Consider the following 19152-nt stretch of genomic DNA (forward strand, 5'->3'; position numbering starts at 1 on the left):
AGATTTTATTTATTTATCAGAGAGAGAGAGGGAGAGAGAGCGAGCACAGGCAGACAGAATGGCAGGCAGAGGCAGAGGGAGAAGCAGGCTCCCTGCTGAGCAAGGAGCCCAATGTGGGACTCGATCCCAGGACCCCGAGATCATGATCCGAGCCGAAGGCAGCAGCTTAACCCACTGAGCCACCCAGGCGCCCCAGGAATTAGGGGATTTTTAAAAAAAATTTATTTTTAAGCAAGCTCTACACTCAATGTGGGGCTCGAACTTACAACCCTGACTGAGATCAAGAGTTGCATGCTCTATCGACTGAGCCAGCCAGGTGCCCTGGGATTTGGGATTTTTATCCCTCAACCTCTTCTAAAAGAAGCATTTAGCACACTCACCCCCAATCATGGCCACATAAAGGTATTAGCAGCACCGAGCAGTTTACCTTAGGTGGGATATATTCAAAAGAAGAGTCTGGAGATAGAAGGGGATCCTTAGGAAGATGAGGTTTCTGTCTGCTGGCTACTTGGAGGAGGGTCAGTTTCTGTTTGGAAAGAAAATACAGAGTGTATAGCACACAGTGGCTTCTGGGAGTGTTAATGGCTGAAACATAAAGATTCCTAAGCTAGCCAAATTGAAACTATAGTAAAGTAAGGCAGGTTGAAGGACTCTCACTTTAGGAGATCAGGATTAGATTCTGAGAAGAGCAGATTAAAAAACGTGTGTTTCTACCGTTTTGAAACGCACGTGACCCTATCATCTGGAAAGCCGATAGGGACCTCCAAAATGGAGCCAGCTCATCACACTCGGGGCTGTTCCCAAGAGCTGACCTCAATTACAACAGGGGCTCCCAGGGCTTATTAAAAGTGGGTGGGAGGCAGTATTACCTGCTTGATGATTTCATTCTCTCGGAGAAGCTGCTGATTTTGCTCGCATACTTCTCGCATCTTCTCAAGCTCTTCATCCTATTTCCAGATAGTGCAGTGATAGGTGGGGTTATTTTCGGCACTACATGTGGGTTACCAAACAACTCACATCTATGAAAACACACTGCTGCCAAGTTGCTGGCAGCAGATGGTTTTTGCACAGCAGCAGGACTGGGCACCCAGAAAAATGCCTTATTCCCACCAGTGCCTCAGTGTCCTGAATGCCACTTCTATTCCAATGCTCCCAGGCAGTCCTGACCGTGCTCCCAGGAACCATGTGCTCTGCCCTAAATGCTCCCCTTATTCTCTTCTATTCTTGAGACTTACGTCTCTTATTCATTCACATCAGGATGCTGATTAAGAGACCCACATGGACAGTAAGCTTTGTTTCTTTCGTGTCCACAGATGCTTTTGTTTACTCTTCTAAACATAGACTAGGCAGTTTATTTGCTACTATAATAACCCAGATCAAACTTCCTGGCACTTAAGACAACCAGATTCACAATTTGTGCATACAACTTTAACTAGTTTGGTTAGGTCTTTGATGGGAGGTGCCAAGGAAACCCTAGAGACTGGTGCTTCAGAAAAAAAGGATTTTAAGTTGGACAAAATAGTGTTCCAACACGCTGCTAAGGGGTGTGGTGTTCCCAGGCTCTGGGAGATATTCAGACCCCAGGCACTTTACAAACATGTCAGGTCTCAGCTCAGAACAGGCCCAGAAAGAGAAAGCTGAATGCCCCTTGGATTCTATGGGATGACTGAACTTTCTCAACCTTTTGGAGCTCAGGGCTGAGGCAAGGAACCAAGAGGCCTCAAAGTCTGGTGTGGAGTACATAATGACATTTCCATCCCAAAAAGGAGGTTATTCTATGTATGGTACATTCTAAATACCTCTAAATTGATCAGATAGGGCCCAAAGGTCACAGCAGTTACTATTATAAATGTGTTTTTCAGTATATTGTATTATCCACTGTAAGTACAATGGTGTAAACTAGATGTGCTTTGCAGTTAGGCCTGTGGATCCCACCTCTGGAGACCCTCACCCCATTACTATACCTGACACTTCAGTGTGCTCAGCAGCTGTTGCTCCTTCTCACTCACTGACTCCTCCAGCTGCTTCTCGGCCATTTGGCTTTGCTGCAGCTGACTGAGAAGGTACAGCACCTAGAGAAAGAAAGACACTGCCCAATGGGACCAAAGGAATGAGAGGAAAAAGGAATTTTGGCTTAGTCCAAGCATTGACCCAGATGAATCCTCTGGTTTAGAGGTACCTATCGTTGTTCCTTCTCATGGCTTGAAGTCGTAAGCACAGCCACAAGGTTCCTCTTGATTTCAAAGTTGGAGGCTAAGAGTCACCATGTATGTCAATTTCATTAAGTCATTTCTCTCTTTCGGGTTCCTCGCTTGCAAAATTTGAAGACGACACATGGGCTTCTGAAGGAAACTTAATATCCACCCCCCTGCTTTTCAAAACTAACAACAAAAAGCCATGACCCTCTGTTTCTCAGTATGGCTTCTGGGCTTGCCAGAGCTTACCTTCTCTTGGTGTTGCTGTTCTACCTTGACCAGCTCTGCCTGTAACTCTGTCTCAATTTCAGCAAAATGATTTCTTTCCTCAAACAGCATCTTCTGCATGTCAGCACAGCTGGCCTTGTTCTGTTTCAGGCTGCTTTCAAGCTTGCTGACCTGTATTTTGGAGGACACCAGCTGGAAGGGATAAAAGATCAGTTTAGGGGTGCCTGGGTGGCTCAGTGGGTTAAAGCCTCTGCCTTCGGCTCAGGTCATGATCCCAGGGTCCTGGGATCAAGCCCTGCATCGGGCTCTCTGCTCAGTGGGGAGCCTGCTTCCCGCCCCCCCTTCCTGCCTGTCTGCCTACTTGTGATCTCTGTCTGTCAAATAAATAAAATCTTAAAAAAAATAATGTTTAAAAGAAGATCAGTTTAGTTGGAGAATGGCCACCTTTCGCCATTCATTAGGCAGGAAAATGTCAGCTTTCCTGAAATGGACTGAGAAAAGTTCTTCCAGGTCCAGAGTCCATTCTTCTTTTTCTGTGTCACATGGATTCTACCAGTGAATAGGAGCAACGCCACCCAGGCCAAGAAGAGTCCATATTTCTGTTGAGATCGATCTCTGCGAGCTAGGAGCCACAACTGAGGCCATTTGATCTCTTGCTCTGTCTCCAGGCAAGACTAAACCGGACACAAATAGTAGCTGACAAGTCCAAATTCTGGTATTTTAAGACTTTCTTCCTTCCTTCTGTAGAGGAATCGATAGGACACACCCTTATGACCAATTATGCCCCATGTCAGAACATCTGTGTTTGCCTGTTGGAACTAGCAGACACATTAGCTGGGGCTGTAGATCTGGCTCTTCAGGCTAGATTTGATATCCTCTGCTGGCCTGGTTTTATAGTCCCTACTAGCCTGTATGGGGAACATGAATACCAGTGTTCACCAGACTAATCAGGATTTCCTATTCGGTAGGACGAATCTGCTAACCCGATCCAAAAATGTATAAAGGATAACATCGCTCAAAACTTCCAGAGTTGAGAGTTTGTATGCTTGTCTCGAAGGTATGATGCCTCAGTCACCAGAGGCCATCGACTTCAGTTCCGCTTGTGACCATGTAAGATGAAGTATTATTTTAAACTCAGTGAGGATGCACTTTCCTTAAGATGAGTGTAGGTCAAGAGACGATTAGGTTTCCTTTCTTCTAGATTGTGCCTTAAAATTTCAAATACATGTTTCATAGGTGTTTTAAAAGTAGTGTAGTATAATAGTTTATGTTTAACCAGTGGCCTACTCTGGCATCCTGATTATTTTCCCAGTACTAATAGCAGACATTTAGCAAGTACTTGCTGTATGTCAGGCATGACAGGTATCAACTTGCAAGTCATATATTTTTCTACGTGACTGGCCTGTACTTGCTCACACCAGCCTTTACCCATAAGACTATTTCTCTAATACTAATGTCACTGCAGCTTCTACCATGAAAAGTGGCAATGACATTACAACAATATTCCTGGCTAACATTGCAACCTACCCAGCCAGACCCCTAATTGCTGGTAGGAAGAGTGATGCTTACCTCTCCAATTAAATACTTCAGGGCACACTTGGCTTCCAGGATGGTAGCAATATTCTCCCAGCGGTGTTTTGGCCTGTCTTCACTTTCTGCATCCAGCAGCTTCTGCTGTAGGTCAGCAATCTGAGCACTCCTTCAAGGAAAGACAGTGAGACTTGTTGCTAGCATACTCAGCACCAAGGAGGAGAGCTCTGTGGGGCTCTTCCAATAGGTTTATGGATGGAGGTATCAGTGAAACAGCATTTAAATAACGACTGAGTCATCTGGTTAGGATTTTATACAGTATCTCAAATCCTGATGCAAAAGGAATCTGAGAGACTATCCAAGTGGTTTTATTTTATTAAACACTGGTTGAAATAAATGGGTCATATAGTGGGACTTGGAAAGATTTGTTTTAGTAGGGTTTCTGTTGCAGTGTGCTGACTGCAATGTGACTTTGTCTTGAGGCCATTTAAGTTCAGAGTATGATATAGTGGTTCAATTGTGCAAGGAGAAGAGTCAGGTTGGAGACCTGAAGGAAAAAAACTTCTCAAATGTACAAGCAGTAGGGTGCCTGGGTGGCTCAGTCAGTTAAGCGGCTGCCTTCAGCTCAGGTCATGATCTCGGGGTCTTGGGATTGAGCCCTGTGTTGGGCTCCCTGCTCTGTGGGGAGTCTGCCTCTCCCTCTGTCCCTCCCCGCTGCTTGTGCTTTCTCTCTCTCTCTCTCTCAAATGAATAAACTGAAATCTTAAAAAAAATTAAGAAAGGACAAACAGGTAGATGTTCTTTGCTGGAACCAAAGAACCAACCAAATTGGGACCTATGGCTCGGACTGTGAGAGGTTATCTTGAATTGCCTGCCACAGGACAGAGAGATTTCTAAGAAGATGAGATACCCTGACCCTGCTTATAGCTTACACATGCTTTCTGATCAAGTCTGTCCTGAGACCAGGGTTTACACAGTATTTCAGTTTCATTAACAGCTTCCTTCACAAATTTGCAATGTGTGCAGTGAGAGGTAGTATAGCAGCACATGAGAAATGGACTGCTACATAAAGTACTATAAAAGAAGATGGGGGCGCCCAGGTGGCTCGGTGGGTTAAAGCTTCTGCCTTTAGCCCAGGTCATGGTCTCAGGGTTCTGGGATCGAGCCCCACACAGGGCTCTCTGCTCAGCAAGGAGCCTGCTTCCGCTCCTCCCTCTCTGCCCACTTGTGATCTCTGTCTCTCAAATAAATAAATAAAATCTTTAAAAAAAAGAAGAAGAAGGGGACCAAAATAATCTAAGACAGCAGTTCTCAAATCTTAGAGTCTCAGGACCCCTCTACACTCTTAAAAATTATTGAGGACCTCTGAGAAACTGTGTTCATATACATTGTACCTAAAGATATTTACAATACTGAAAGTAAAATTGAGAAAAAATGAAACATTCATTAATTCCCTTAAAATAATAATCCATTACAATGTAGTTTATGAAAAATACATTTTTTAAAGATTTTATTTATTTATTTGACAGACAGAGATCACAAGTAGGCAGAGAGGCAGGCAGAGAGAGAGAGAGAGAGAGAGAGAGAGAGAGAGAAGCAGGCTCCCTGCTGAGCAGAGAGCCCGACGTGGGGCTCGATCCCAGGACTCTGGGATCATGACCTGAGCCGAAGGCAGAGGCTTTAACCCACTGAGCCACCCAGGCGCCCCTGAAAAATACATTTTTTAAAACAACAAAATCATTTAGCAAGAAGAGTGGGACTCTTACATTTTTACAAATCTCTGTAGTATCTGTAGAAGACAACTGGATTCTCACATCTCCCTCTGCAATCAGTCTTTTGTGATATGGATATGTACTTGCAGCAAGGAGGAGCATTTTATTTTAATTTTATTTTATTTTTGAAGGAGGGGCATTTTAATAGCCTATTTAGATAACTGGATATTCTTGAGACCACACTAAAAACCAAGTGGTAGTTCCTTAAAAATTAGCTGAAATGTGGGGTACCTGGGTGGCTCAGTGGGTTGAAGCCTCTGCATTCAGCTCAGGTCATGATCCTAGGGTCCTGGGATTGAGCCCCGAGTCAGGCTCTCTGCTCTGCAGGGAGCCTGCTTCCCCTCCTCTCTCTCTGCCTACTTGTGATCTCTGTCTGTCAAGTAAATAAGTAAAATCTTTAAAAAACTTAGCTGAAACGTGGACTCTGAAACCATTGCTAAGTAAACTTTTCTTGCTTTCTTATATTAAAATCCATTGGTCTATCTTGCAATCTGAATGGATTTACCCACACATATCATCTGGACAATGCTGAATGTTGTAAAGTGTCCAGATGTTAACACGTTTCATTATATAATGTAAAAAATAAATAAATAAACTACTCTTAGTAATCACCACTGGTCTCCTCAGAAAAGTTAAGAAAAACTGTCAAGCTCTTGGGGGCAAATAAAAGTTTTCCAGAATTCTAAGTTTTGCTTGAAAACTCAATTCTATCTTTGGTAACAAACACTGCCAGTAGTTTTTCTTGAAGTGACAAGCTCACTCTGTTCACTTTTGAGAAAATGCCTGCCAAGTACTCAAGCCTGAATACCCATAGTTCATCAGTGCTTCTTTTGAATACAACGGATGTTCCATGGGGAAAAGAGGCCTATTGAGCTCACACCTCCAACAACTGCACAAGTGCTTTTCCTCTACACAAGTCTGAGACTTCAGCAAAACAGCACAAGTGGTCTGCGTGTTCTTCCTTTTCCATCACACAGAATACTAAATAAATTTGAACTCAAGGGTTGAAATTTTTAAATAAAATTAATAATTTGTACTGCTTTATCAAAGCTATTCTTTTTTTTTTTTTAAAGTAGGTGCTATGCCCAGCGTGGGGCTTGAATTCAAGACCCTGAAATCAAGAGTTGCATGTTCTACCAACTGAGCCAGCCAAGCACCCCATCAAAGCCATTCTTAAGTAAAACTGATTTTATTTTTTAAATTTTTTTTTAAAGATTTTATTTATTTATTTGACAGAGATCACAAGTAGGCAGAGAGGCAGACAGAGAGAGTGAGAGGGAAGCAGGCTCACTGCTGAGCAGAGAGCCCGATGCGGGACTTGATCCCAAGACCCTGAGATCATGACCTGAGCTGAAGGCAGTGGCTTAACCCACTGAGCCACCCAGGCGCCCCATAAAACTGATTTTAAAAAACAACTCAGAGCATGTGGTGGTGAAGTATACAGTGACCCCTAGTTCAGACTAATGTCCACTGCCTTCATTCAAGCTATGGTATGAGCACTGTTGCTTTGCACCATCGTGGTGTCAATGGAGTAAAAATGGCAAATGACATCTTAATATTATTATGAAAATTGTTTTGATTGCTCAGAGATCCCTAGGGATTGCAAACTATGCCTCAAGAACTCTGGTCTAATATATAGTCCTTTCCTTCAATAAGACTAATAAATGTAAAAAATTAATAAATACAAAGAGAACATACACCCACTGTACCACATATATGATTGGCTACTGTAAGTTCTGAAGTGGTTTAGAGAGGAGGATTAGTGGGGGATGAAGTGTTAGGGAAGGCGTCTTGAAAGAGGTGGGCTAGCACACTTCAGGACTGTCATGGCCCTTCCTATCTCCTCTGATAATTAATGTTCCTTAGATATATATTTTTTTAATTTAGTTTATGTCTCATCAGCTTTAGGGAAATTGCCATGACTAAACTCACCTCTGTTTAATTGCTCTCTGGTTGGCACCTGCCTAACAGGTGAATTAATTAATCATTTAATTACGCCCAGTGGTGTGCAGGTGAAAGTTTCATAACCAGCACTTAAAAAAAACCAGACCCAATTTTTAGCCTTTGCTAGTTTCTCTGGTATCAATGTGCTAAGCTCTCAAGGGTTTACAACATTCCTGCAATTTTAACAAATGATTCCAACATGCCACTGTGTCATTATATTATTTCCACTTCAAAGCCGGGGTGATGCCATCTACTTTCTCTGTAATCCAACTGGGCGCATCCAGTGCGGCACAAAGCAGAAACTCAGATGTTGGGTGATTTATAGACATAGCCAAAGATAAACAGCTAGTACATGTTGCTAGAAATGAATTGAAATGATCTTTAAGGTCTCCTGGGCGATATAATTCTATTATCCTTAAACACTAGAAAACCTCTGTGAAAGTTCGATTCCTTCTAGATGTCCTTGATACTTAAAAGACAGTAATAGTGATGAGAGCACCATAATTTCTGGTCTTAGAGCCAGAAAAGGAGAAAGAGAGAATGTTCACTGAGCACTTTTGATATGTCAAGTACTGGGTTATGTGCTTTCCTTACTTATCTAATGCTCATGGACACTGTTACTTCCAATTATATCTGCTTTGCTGATGAGCCCTAAAGTTCACTTCCTTCTGTACTGGTGCTCTTCTGGCATCGTTTCTTGATTTTCTCTAAAGTTTTGTTTTTAGCCAGTTCTACATTTCAGAGATACTAACATGTGGTGCAACACAAAGAGCATGGGTTTTGGAATTAGACAGACCAGGCTTTGAATCCCAGCTCTGTATAACCTTGAGCACGTTTCTTAAGATTTCTGAACTTCTGGAGTGCCTGGGTGGCTCAGTCAGTTGGGCGTCCTTGATTTTGGCTCAGGTCATGATCTCGGGGTCGTGGGATTGAGCCCTGCATTGAGCTATGCTCAGCAGGGAGTCTGCTTGGGATTCTCTCTCTCCATCTCCTACTGCCCCAGTCCCCTGCATGCTCTCTCAAAAAATAAAAATTAAGAAAAATTTAGAAAAAAAAAAGATTTCTGAACTTCTGTTTAGAACTTTCAAGTCAGAAGAATGATACTTAGGGGATGCCTGGGTGGCTCAGTCAGTTGAGCAGCTGCCTTTGGCTCAGGTCATGATCTCTGGGTCCTGGGATCGAGTCCCGCACCAGTCTCTGCTAAGCGGAGAGCCTGCTTCTCCCTCTCCCTTCCAAGCCCCACTCACGTGCTCTCTCTCTCTCAAATAAAGCAAGAAAATCTTAAAAAAAAGAATGATACTTACATCATAAGGTATAATACTACTTCACAGGGAGGGGTTGAATTAGAAAATGTATCTAACGTGTCTAGTGAACTGTATGGTTCAAAAAAAATTGCTACGTTTTCTCACTTCCCTATCATCACAAAGCCTTTGAAAAACAAGCATTTGAATCACCGGATTGATAGGTTCTATTTTGATTCCAGGCCTAAATTTTTATAAATTACAATGCTTTAGAGACAGTCACATTACCTGAGCTCCATTTCAGTTTCCAGGCTTTCTATCTGCTTTGTAATGGAATCCTCTGACTCAGAAACTTGACCACGTAGTTCAGCAAGTGAGAATGTGCGCCTCTGTAAAGAACAGTGGGAATGAGGGTGAGGTGCTCAAAGGAAAGTAATCTTCCAAAGTTGCGAGGGTTCCTGGGGAGGGCCGAGTCTGGTTATTGGTAATGTATCTCCTTCCAAAAGGGCACTCACCCGGAGTTTAGGAGGTGGATTCTCCCCAGATTCCTTTTTTTCTTTGAGTTGAGCCACATCCTGAGCCAGGATCTTCCTATCTTCAAGAAGGTCATTCAGATGGCGTTTGGCTTCCTCAGTACTGACCATAACCTCAATTTCATTTGCAAGCCAATTCTAGAAGAGAGATTGGTGATGTTGGGTTAGGGATAAGGGATCTCTGGCCCATGGGCTAGATTCAGCTCCAGGCTTAATTTCATTCAGAACAGAGCCCACATAAGTAGAAGTGAGATTTCCATTCATGCCTACACTCACCCAAAATTGTAATAGCTCTCCAAGAGCTTTTAACAGCAATATCCCAAAAGGTCATAAGAAAGAGACTTTCTGCAGAAAATCTTTCTCTACATATCCTAGCATTTCTAAAGACTATCTTTGCCTTCTCCATTTTCTCCTTAACTTGTCCTTAACTAGTCATGATAAGGAATTGAAATACATTTTTAAATTTTTTTAAAGATTTTATTTATTTATTTGACAGAGAGATCACAAGTAGGCAGAGAGACAGGCAGAGAGAGAGGGGAAGCAGGCTCCCTGCTGAGCAGAGAGCCGGATGCAGGGCTCAATCCCAGGACCCTGAGATCACAACCCGAGCCAAAGGCGGAGGCTCAACTCACTGAGCCACCTAGGTGCCCCTGAAATACATTTTGATTATCTGTTCTATTTACTACACAGATACCCATTCTTTTTAAACTTTTTTTACTTGAGTATAGTTGACACATAATGTTACACAAGTGTTCTGGGTACAACATAGTGATTCAACATCTCTGTATGTTATGCTTTGTTCACCACAAGTGTAGCTACCATCTGTCAACATACAACACTATTACAATATCATTGACTATATTGATGCTATTCTTTTTATTTCTCTGACTTCATTCCATAACTAGAAGCCTGTACCTCCCACTCCCCTCCACCCATTTTTCTATGCCTCTACTCCTCCTTTCCCCCTGGCAACCATTAGTTTGTTCTCTGTATTTATAGGTCTGACTGCTTTTTGTTTGTTCATTCGTTTTTTAGATTCCACATATGAGTGAAATCATGCTATTTGGCATTCTCAGTCTGATTTATTTCACTTAGCATAATACCCTAGAGGTATTAAGTCCATCCATGTTGTCACAAATGGCAAGATCTCATCCTTTTTTTATGGCTGTGTAACATTCCACTGTGGGGTGTATGTGTGTGTGTGTGTGTGTGTGTGTATATCACATCTTCTTTACCCATTCATCTACCCATGGACACTTAGGTTGCTTCCTTATCTTGGCTACTGTAAATAATGCTGTAATACACATGGGGTGCAAATATCTTCAAATTAGTGTTTTTGTTTTCTTTGGATAAATACCCAGTAGCAGAATTACTGGATATATGGTATTTATAGTTTTATTTTTTTGAGGAGCCCCCATACTGTTTTCCACAGTGGATATACCAATTTACATTCCTACCAACAAGACATGAGGGTTTCTTTTTCTTCACATCCTTGCCCACACTTGTTATTTTTCTCTTTCTGTTTTTAGCCATTTTGACAGGTATAAGGTGATATCTCATTGTGGTTTGATCTGCATTTCCCTGGTGAGTAGTGATGTTAAGCAATTTTTCATGTGTCTGTTGGCCATTTGTATGTCTTCTTTGGTAAGATGTCTGTTTAGGTCCTCTGACCATTTTTAAATTTGATTGCTTTTCTGTTGTTGAGCTGTACAAGTTCTTTATATATCTTGGATAATAACCCTTCATTGGATATATCATTTGCAAATATCTTCTCCCATTCAGTAGGTTGCCTTCTTGCTTTGTTGATGGTTTCCTTCACTGTGCTAAAGCTTTTTATTTTGATGTACTACCTACCTACCAATTTATGCTTTTGTTTCTCTTGCCTTAGGAGACATAATTAGATATGCATTCTTAATCTTTAAAGTCGATGAATGAAATTTTTTAAGCAAACAAAACTACATTTAGTTTAGAAAAGTAACCATCTCTGAGAACATTTTCACTTTTGATGGAGGCATACCATGCTTAAAAGTAATTAAAAGAAGAGTGGATGATATCTAAGAGATTACTGCCTATGTTCTCCTCTAGGAGTCTGATGGATTCCTGTCTTACGTTGAGGTCTTTTATCCATTTTGAGTTGATCTTTGTGTACGGTGTAAGAGAATGGTCGAGTTTCATTCTTCTACATATAGCTGTCCAGTTTTCCCAGCACTATTTATTGAAGAGACTGACTTTTTTCCACTGTATATTTTTTCCTGTTGTGTCGAAGATTATTTGCCCATAGAGTTGAGGGTCCATTTCTGGGCTCTCTACTTTGTGCCACTGGTCTATGTGTCTGTTTTTATGCCAGTACCATGCTGTCTTGGTGATCACAGCTTTGTAGTAAAGCTTGAAATCAGGTAACGTGATGCTCCCAGCTTTATTTTTGTTTTTCAACATTTCCTTAGCGATTCGGAGTCTCTTCTGATTCCATACAAATTTTTAGGTTATTTGCTCCAGCTCTTTGAAGAATACCGGTGGAATTTTGATCGGAATGGCATTAAAAGTATAGATTGTTCTAGGCAGTATAGACATTTTAACAATGTTTATTCTTCCGATCCAAGAGCATGGAATGGTTTTCCATCTTTTTTTTTTTAAAAAAGATTATTTATTTATTTATTTGACAGAGAGAGAGATCACAAGTAGGCAGAGAGGCAGGCAGAGAGAGAGAGAGGGAAGCAGGCTCCCTGCTGAGCAGAGAGCCCGATGCAGGACTCGATCCCAGGACTCTGAGATCATGACCTGAGCCGAAGGCAGCGGCTTAACCCACTGAGCCACCCAGGCGCCCCAGTTTTCCATCTTTTTGTGTCTTCTTCAACTTCTTTCATGAGTGTTCTGTAATTCCTCGAGTACAGATCCTTTACCTCTTTGGTTAGGTTTATTCCCAGGTATCTTATGGTTCTTGGTGCTATAGTAAATGGAATCAATTCTCTAATTTCCCTTTCTGTATTTTCATTGTTAGTGTATAAGAAAGCCACTGATTTCTGCACATTGACTTTGTATCCTGCCACGTTGCTGAATTGCTGTATGAGTTCTAGTAGTTTGGGGGTGGAGTCTTTTGGGTTTTCCATATAAAGAATCATGTCATCTGCGAAGAGAGAGAGTTTGACTTTGATATCAGCCACAACAACTTCTTTCAAGATATGTCTCCAAAGGCAAAGGAAACAAAAGCGAAAATAAACTTTTGGGACTTCATCAAAATCAAAAGCTTCTGCACAGCAAAGGAAACAGTCAAAAAAACAAAGAGGCAACCCACGGAATGGGAGAAGATATTTGCAAATGACAGTACAGACAAAAGGTTGATATCCAGGATCTGTAATGAACTCCTCAAACTCAACACACACGAAACAGGCAAACATATCAAAAAATGGGAAGAAGATATGAACAGACACTTCTCCAATCAAGACATACAAATGGCTATCAGACACATGAAAAAATGTTCATCATCGCTAGCCCTCAGGGAGATTCAAATTAAAACCCCATTGAGATATCACCTTACACCAGTTAGAATGGCCAAAATTAACAAAACAGTAAACAACATGTGCTGGAGAGGATGTGGAGAAAGGGGAACCCTCTTACACTGTTGGTGGGAATGCAAGTTGGTGCAGCCTCTTTGGAGAACAGTGTGGAGATTCCTCAAGAAATTAAAAATAGAACTTCCCTATGACCCTGCCATTGCACTCCTGGGTATTTACCCCAAAGATACAGATGTAGTGAAAAGAAGGGCCATCCGTACCCCAATGTTTATAGCAGCAATGGCCACGGTCGCCAAACTATGGAAAGAACCAAGATGCCCTTCAACAGACGAATGGATAAGGAAGATGTGGTCCATATACACTATGGAGTATTATGCCTCCATCAGAAAGGACGAATACCCAGCTTTTGTACCAACATGGACGGGACTGGAAGAGATTATGCTGAGTGAAATAAGTCAAGCAGAGAGAGTCAATTATCATGGTTTCACTTATTTGTGGAACATAACAAATAGCATGGAGGACATGGGGAGTTAGAGAGGAGAAGGGAGTTGGGGTAAATTGGAAAAGGAGGTGAATCATGAGAGACTATGGTCTCTGAAAAACAATCTGAGGTGTTTGAAGTGGCGAGGGGGTGGGAGGTTGGGGTACCTGGTGGTGGGTATTATAGAGTGCACGTATTGCATGGAGCACTGGGTGTGGTGAAAAAATAATGAATACTGTTTTTCTGAAAATAAATAAATTAATTAAAAAACAAAAACAAACAAACAAAAAGAAGGGTGGAGTGAGTGGATATATTAATGTCAGATAATGTAAAATTCAAATCAAAGAATATTACTGAGGATAAAAAAGATTATTTCATAATGGTAAAGGAGTCAAGTATTCAAAGGAACTTAATCCTTAATGTTTATATTTCTAATTTAAGCATCAAAACCATACATGAGCCAACCAAAGAGATAATATGAAATAATAAAAATACTCAGTTGATCCAAAAGAAGCCAGAAAAAAACAAACAAAATAAAGGGAATGATGAAGAGATGGGACAAATAGAAAATAGCAAGATAATAGAGACAAGCCTACCCATATCAATAATTATATTAAAAGCAAATGATCTAAACACCCCAATTAAAATGCAGATTGTCAGATTAGATTATAAAATCTAGACCCAACTATATACTGCCTACAAGAAACAAACTTTATTTTTTTTAAAGTTAATTTATGTAAGTTAAATAATCTCTACACTCAATATGGGGCTCAAACTCATGACCCTGAAATTAAGAGTTGCATGCTCTTCAGGACACCTGGGTGGCTCAGTCGGCTGAGCATCTCCCTTTGGCTCAGGAGTCATGATCTCGGGGTCCTGAAACTGAGCCCTGGATAGGGCTCCCTGCTCAGTGGGGAATCCCTTTCTCCCTCTGCCCCTCCTTCTCACTTGTGCTCTCTCTCAAATAAATAGATAAACGAGAATCTTTAAAAAGAAAAAAAAAAAAAGAGTTGCATGCTCTGTTGACTGAGCCAGCAAATACCCTGGAAATACACTTTAAAAATAAAGGCACAAATAGCTTAAAACCAAAGGGATTAAGAAATACATACCATTCTAGGGGATCCTGGGTGGCTCAGTTGGTTAAGTGTCTGCCTTCAGCTCAGGTCATGATCCCAGGGTACTGGGATGAAGCCCAAGATTGGACACCCTGCTCAGTGGGGAGTCTGCTTCTCCCTCTCCTCTGCCCCTCCCCTCATGAGCACGCATGCACTCTCCCTCTCTTTCATGTGCAGACTCCCTATCTCTCAAATAAATAAATAATCTTTTTGGGCACCTGGGTGGGTCAGTGGGTTGTGTCTGCCTTCGGCTCAGGTCATGAACTCAGGGTCCTGGGATTGATCCACGCACTGGGCTCTCTGCTCAGTGGGGATTCTGCTTCTCCCTCTCTCTCACGCAGGGGGATCAGGAGAGGTATGTATGTATATGTGTGTGTGTGTGTGTGTGTGTGTGTATTATACATATATATATACACACACATTTCTAGCATTAGTTTAAAAAAAAAGCTGGAGGGACTATATTATTAGCAGAAAAAGTAGATTTCAGGACAAAGAATTTTACCAGGAATAAAAAAGGTCATTTCGTGATAATGAAAAGCTCAATTAATCCCAATTATTTACATCACTAATAACAAAGCTTCAAAATACATGAAGCAAAAATAGAACTACAAGGAGAAAAAGACAAATCCATAATTTCAGTTGGAGATTTGAATACCCATATCTCAATAAATGATAGAATAAGTAGGCAGAGAATCAGCAAGGATACAGTAGAAATGAACAGCACAATCAAATAGAAAAGACCGACATTTATAGAACACTTTCTCTAACAAGAGCAGAATACATATTCTTCTCAAGTACATATAGAATATTTGCCAAGACTGACCATATTCTAAGCCTCATTAAATTTGAAAGGATTCAAGTCATACAATGTTCTCTAACCACAATAAAATTAAATTAGAAATCAACTAGGTTTTTTTTTTTTTAAAGATTTTATTTATTTGACAGAGAGAGAGATCATAAGTAGGCAGAGAGAGAGAGAAAAAGAGAGAGGAGGAAGCAGGCTCCCTGCTGAGCAGAGAGCCCAATGCGGGACTCAATCCCAGGACCCTGAGATCATGACCTGAGCCAAAGGCAGCGGCTTAACCCACTGAGCCACCCAGGCGCCCTAGAAATCATAACACAAAGATATCTATAAAAATACTCCAATATTTGAAAACTAAATAACCCACTTGTAAATAACCCATGGGTCAAAGAAGAAATCAATAGGGAAATTAGAATATATTTTGAATTGAATGAAAATGAAAACATAAGTATCAAAATTTGTGGGATGTCATTAAAGGATTACTTAAGAGGAAATTTATGGCACTGAATTCCTATATTAGAAAAGAAGAAGGGGCACCTGAGTGGCTCAGTTGGTTAAGTGTCCAACTCTTGATTTCAGCTCAGGTCATGATTTCAGGGTTGTGAGATTGAGTCCCTTGTCAGGCTCTGTGCTGGGCATGGAGCCTGCTTGGGATTCTCTTCCTCCTACTCCCTCTGCCCCTCGCCCCCCCAAAAACCCATTGAAATCAATGACCTCAGATTCTATTTTAAGAAACTAAAAAATATAAGCCAATTAAATCCAAACCAGAAGTAAGGAAATAATAAAGATTATATTAGAAACTAATGAGTTGGGGTTTTGGGAACATTTTAAGGGAATAGTATGAATAACTTTATTTGACAACTTAGATGAAGCAGACAAGTTCACTGAAACACACAAATTACCAAAGCTTACTTAAGAAGAAGTACATAATCTGAGCAATCCTACAGTTATTAAAAAAAAAAAAAACCCTGAATTTTAGTTAATTTCCACCTACTCCCCAAAGAAAATCTAACAAAAAACCCCCCTTCAGGCCCAGATGATTTAACTTGGAAAATTTTACCCAACTTTTTTTTTAAAGATTTTATTTATTTATTTGACAGAGAGAGATCACAAGTAAGTAGAGAGGCAGGCAGAGAGAGAGAGGAGGAAGCAGGCTCTCCACCAAGGAGAGAGCCCGATGCAGGGCTCGATCCCAGAACCCTGGGATCATGACCTGAGCCGAAGGCAGAGGCTTTAACACTCTGAGCCACCCAGGCGCCCCAATTTTACCCAATTTTAAAGAAGAAACAATATTAATTCTATACAAACTCTTCCAGACAATTGAAAAAGAAGGAGTATTTCCCAACTCATTCAAAGAGGCCAACATTACTTAGATACCTAAAACAGATGAAGACATTATAAGAAAACAACAGAAATGAACAGAGATGCAAAAATTTTACATACAATTTTTATTTTAGAAAAATTTTAGTTTTTTTTTTTAAAGTTTTTTTTTTTTAAATATTTATTTATTTATTTGACAGAGAGAGATTACAAGTAGGCAGAGAGGCAGGCAGAGAGAGAGAGAGGAGGAAGCAGGCTCCCTGCTGAGCAGAGACCCCGATGCGGGACTCGATCCCAGGACCCTGAGATCATGACCTGAGCCGAAGGCAGCGGCTTAATCCACTGAGCCACCCAGGTGCCCCAAAATTTTAGTTTTTATATCCTGCTGTGTTTGATAATACATAAAAGGATGATGTATTACAACCAAGTGGAGTTTATCCAAGGAACGTAAGGCTGGTTTCATAATTGAATATCACAACATTCAGAATAAAACCTTACAACAAACTAAGAATACATAAGAACTTCTTCAGTCTGTGGGGCACCTGGGTGGCTCAGATAGTTAAGTATCTGACTTTCAGCTTGGGTCTTGGGGTCCTGGGATCAAGCCCTGCAATGGGTCTGTGTTGCTCAGCAACTCTGCTCCTCCCCCATCCCCTGACTTGTGTTCTCTCAAGTAAAATAAGATCTTAAAAAAAGGACTTCCTCAATCTGATAATGGATATCTATGAAAACCCTACAGCTAATATCATACTTCATGGTGAAAGACTAAATCCTTTGCCCAAGATCACGAAAAACAGAATGGTGTCTACTGTCACCACTCCTATTCAACATTATCTTGATGGTCCAAGCTGATGTAATAGACAAGTAAGAGAAATAAAAGACATACAGATTAGAAAGGAAGAAATATATTTGTATTTACAGATGGCATGACTGCAGAAAATCCCAAAGAACCTACAAAACAGTTGCTAGACTAATAAAGCCAAAAGATGGAAATTAATATACAAAAACCAATTGTATTTCTATAAACCAGCAATGAACAACTGGATAAACAATTTGGCAGTTTTTTTTTTTAAAGATTTTATTTATTTATTTATTTGACAGAGAGAAATCACAAGTAGATGGAGAGGCAGGCAGAGAGAGAGAGAGGCGGGGGGGGGGGAGCAGGCTCCCTGCTGAGCAGAGAGCCCGATGCGGGACTCCATCCCAGGACCCTGAGATCATGACCTGAGCCGAAGGCAGCGGCTTAACCCACTGAGCCACCCAGGCGCCCGAATTTGGCAGTTTTTTTTATAAAGTTAAACATAAACTTACCATATGACCTAGCAATTCTACTCCTAGGCATTTACCCAAGTGAAATGTCTACCTATGTTTACACAGAAATGTTTTATAGCAGCTTTATTCACAATCACCAAAAACTGGGAAAAAACTTCCAAGATATCCTTTAATCGGTGAATAGATAAACTTTGGGACATCCATACAATGGAATACAACTCAGGAAAAAAAAAGGCAAAAACTACTGATCCATGCAACAACATAAACGAGTCTCTGAAGCATTATGCTAAGTGAAATAAGTCATGCTGTATTTTTTTAAATATGTTTCTATTTATATGACACTGATGCAAAGGGAAAACAATCATGACAGAATACAAATGAGTGTTTGCTAATGGCTAGGGTTGTGGGAGGAGTTAACCATAGGTATAGAGGAATTAGCGAGGACAATAAAACTATCCCACACCTTGCTTGTGATGCTGGTTATACAACTGTATGTGTTGTCAAAACTCTCAAAATTGTACACTACAAAAGGTAAATCTTATAGTATGTCAGATATGCCTTAATAAAGTTGAAAAAAATCAATGTCATTTGCCATACTAACAGAGTAAAAACAAACCATAAGATCATCTCAATAGGATTCAGAAAAAACTTTGGAAAAAACCCCAGCATCCGTTCATAATAAAAACTTACAGCAAACTAGGGAGAGACAGGAACTTCTTCAAACTGATAAAAGACATACACTAAAACCTATATCAAGTATCATACTTAATGGTGAAGGATTGAAATGTTTTCTTTCTAAGATTGGAAACAAAGCAAGGATGTCTCTTCACCTACTCAATTAAATATTTTACTGGTGGTTCTAGCAAGTGCAATAAGACAAGATCATATTAAAAAAAGAGGCATACAAAGCTGATAAGTAAATAAAATGGTCTCTATTTGCAGATGATATGATTGTCTATGTAGCCTCTATAAAAGAGCTATTAAACATGGTACCTGGGTGGCTCAGTTGGTTAAGTGACTGCCTTCAGCTCAGGTAACGATCCTGGAGTCCCAGAATCGAGTCCCACATCAGGCTCCCTGCTCAATGGGGAGTCTACTTCTCCCTCTGACCCTCCCCCTCACATCCTCTTTCAAATAAATAAATAATATCTTTTTTTTTTTTTTTTAAAGCTATAAAGACTGGGTGGTTCAGTTGGTTAAGTATCTG

At 40.7% G+C, this 19152-nt stretch overlaps 1 protein-coding gene and 1 long non-coding RNA gene across 4 annotated transcripts in view; one reads left to right on the forward strand and one right to left on the reverse strand.

Moving 5' to 3' along the window:
• The window catches only part of LOC309855662, a 38143-nt gene extending 25674 nt beyond the window's left edge, over positions 1-12469 (forward strand). The window contains exons 2-3 of the long non-coding RNA XR_014306929.1: positions 10973-11027; positions 12442-12469. This is a non-coding gene — a long non-coding RNA (uncharacterized lncRNA). The remainder of the gene's footprint in view (positions 1-10972; positions 11028-12441) is intronic.
• The window catches only part of KIF4A (kinesin family member 4A), a 120997-nt gene that overhangs the window by 12725 nt on the left and 89120 nt on the right, over positions 1-19152 (reverse strand). For all 3 annotated transcript variants that reach the window (XM_082716140.1, XM_082716138.1, XM_082716139.1), the window contains 7 exons: positions 9426-9581; positions 9199-9299; positions 3993-4122; positions 2445-2615; positions 1965-2072; positions 870-947; positions 428-526 (listed from right to left, as the gene is read on the reverse strand). In XM_082716140.1, coding sequence (XP_082572266.1) covers positions 428-526; positions 870-947; positions 1965-2072; positions 2445-2615; positions 3993-4122; positions 9199-9299; positions 9426-9581 — 843 coding nt within the window. The remainder of the gene's footprint in view (positions 1-427; positions 527-869; positions 948-1964; positions 2073-2444; positions 2616-3992; positions 4123-9198; positions 9300-9425; positions 9582-19152) is intronic.

This window comes from Mustela nivalis (assembly GCF_964662115.1).
Source record: "Mustela nivalis genome assembly, chromosome: X".
NCBI classification, from domain to species: domain Eukaryota; kingdom Metazoa; phylum Chordata; class Mammalia; order Carnivora; family Mustelidae; genus Mustela; species Mustela nivalis.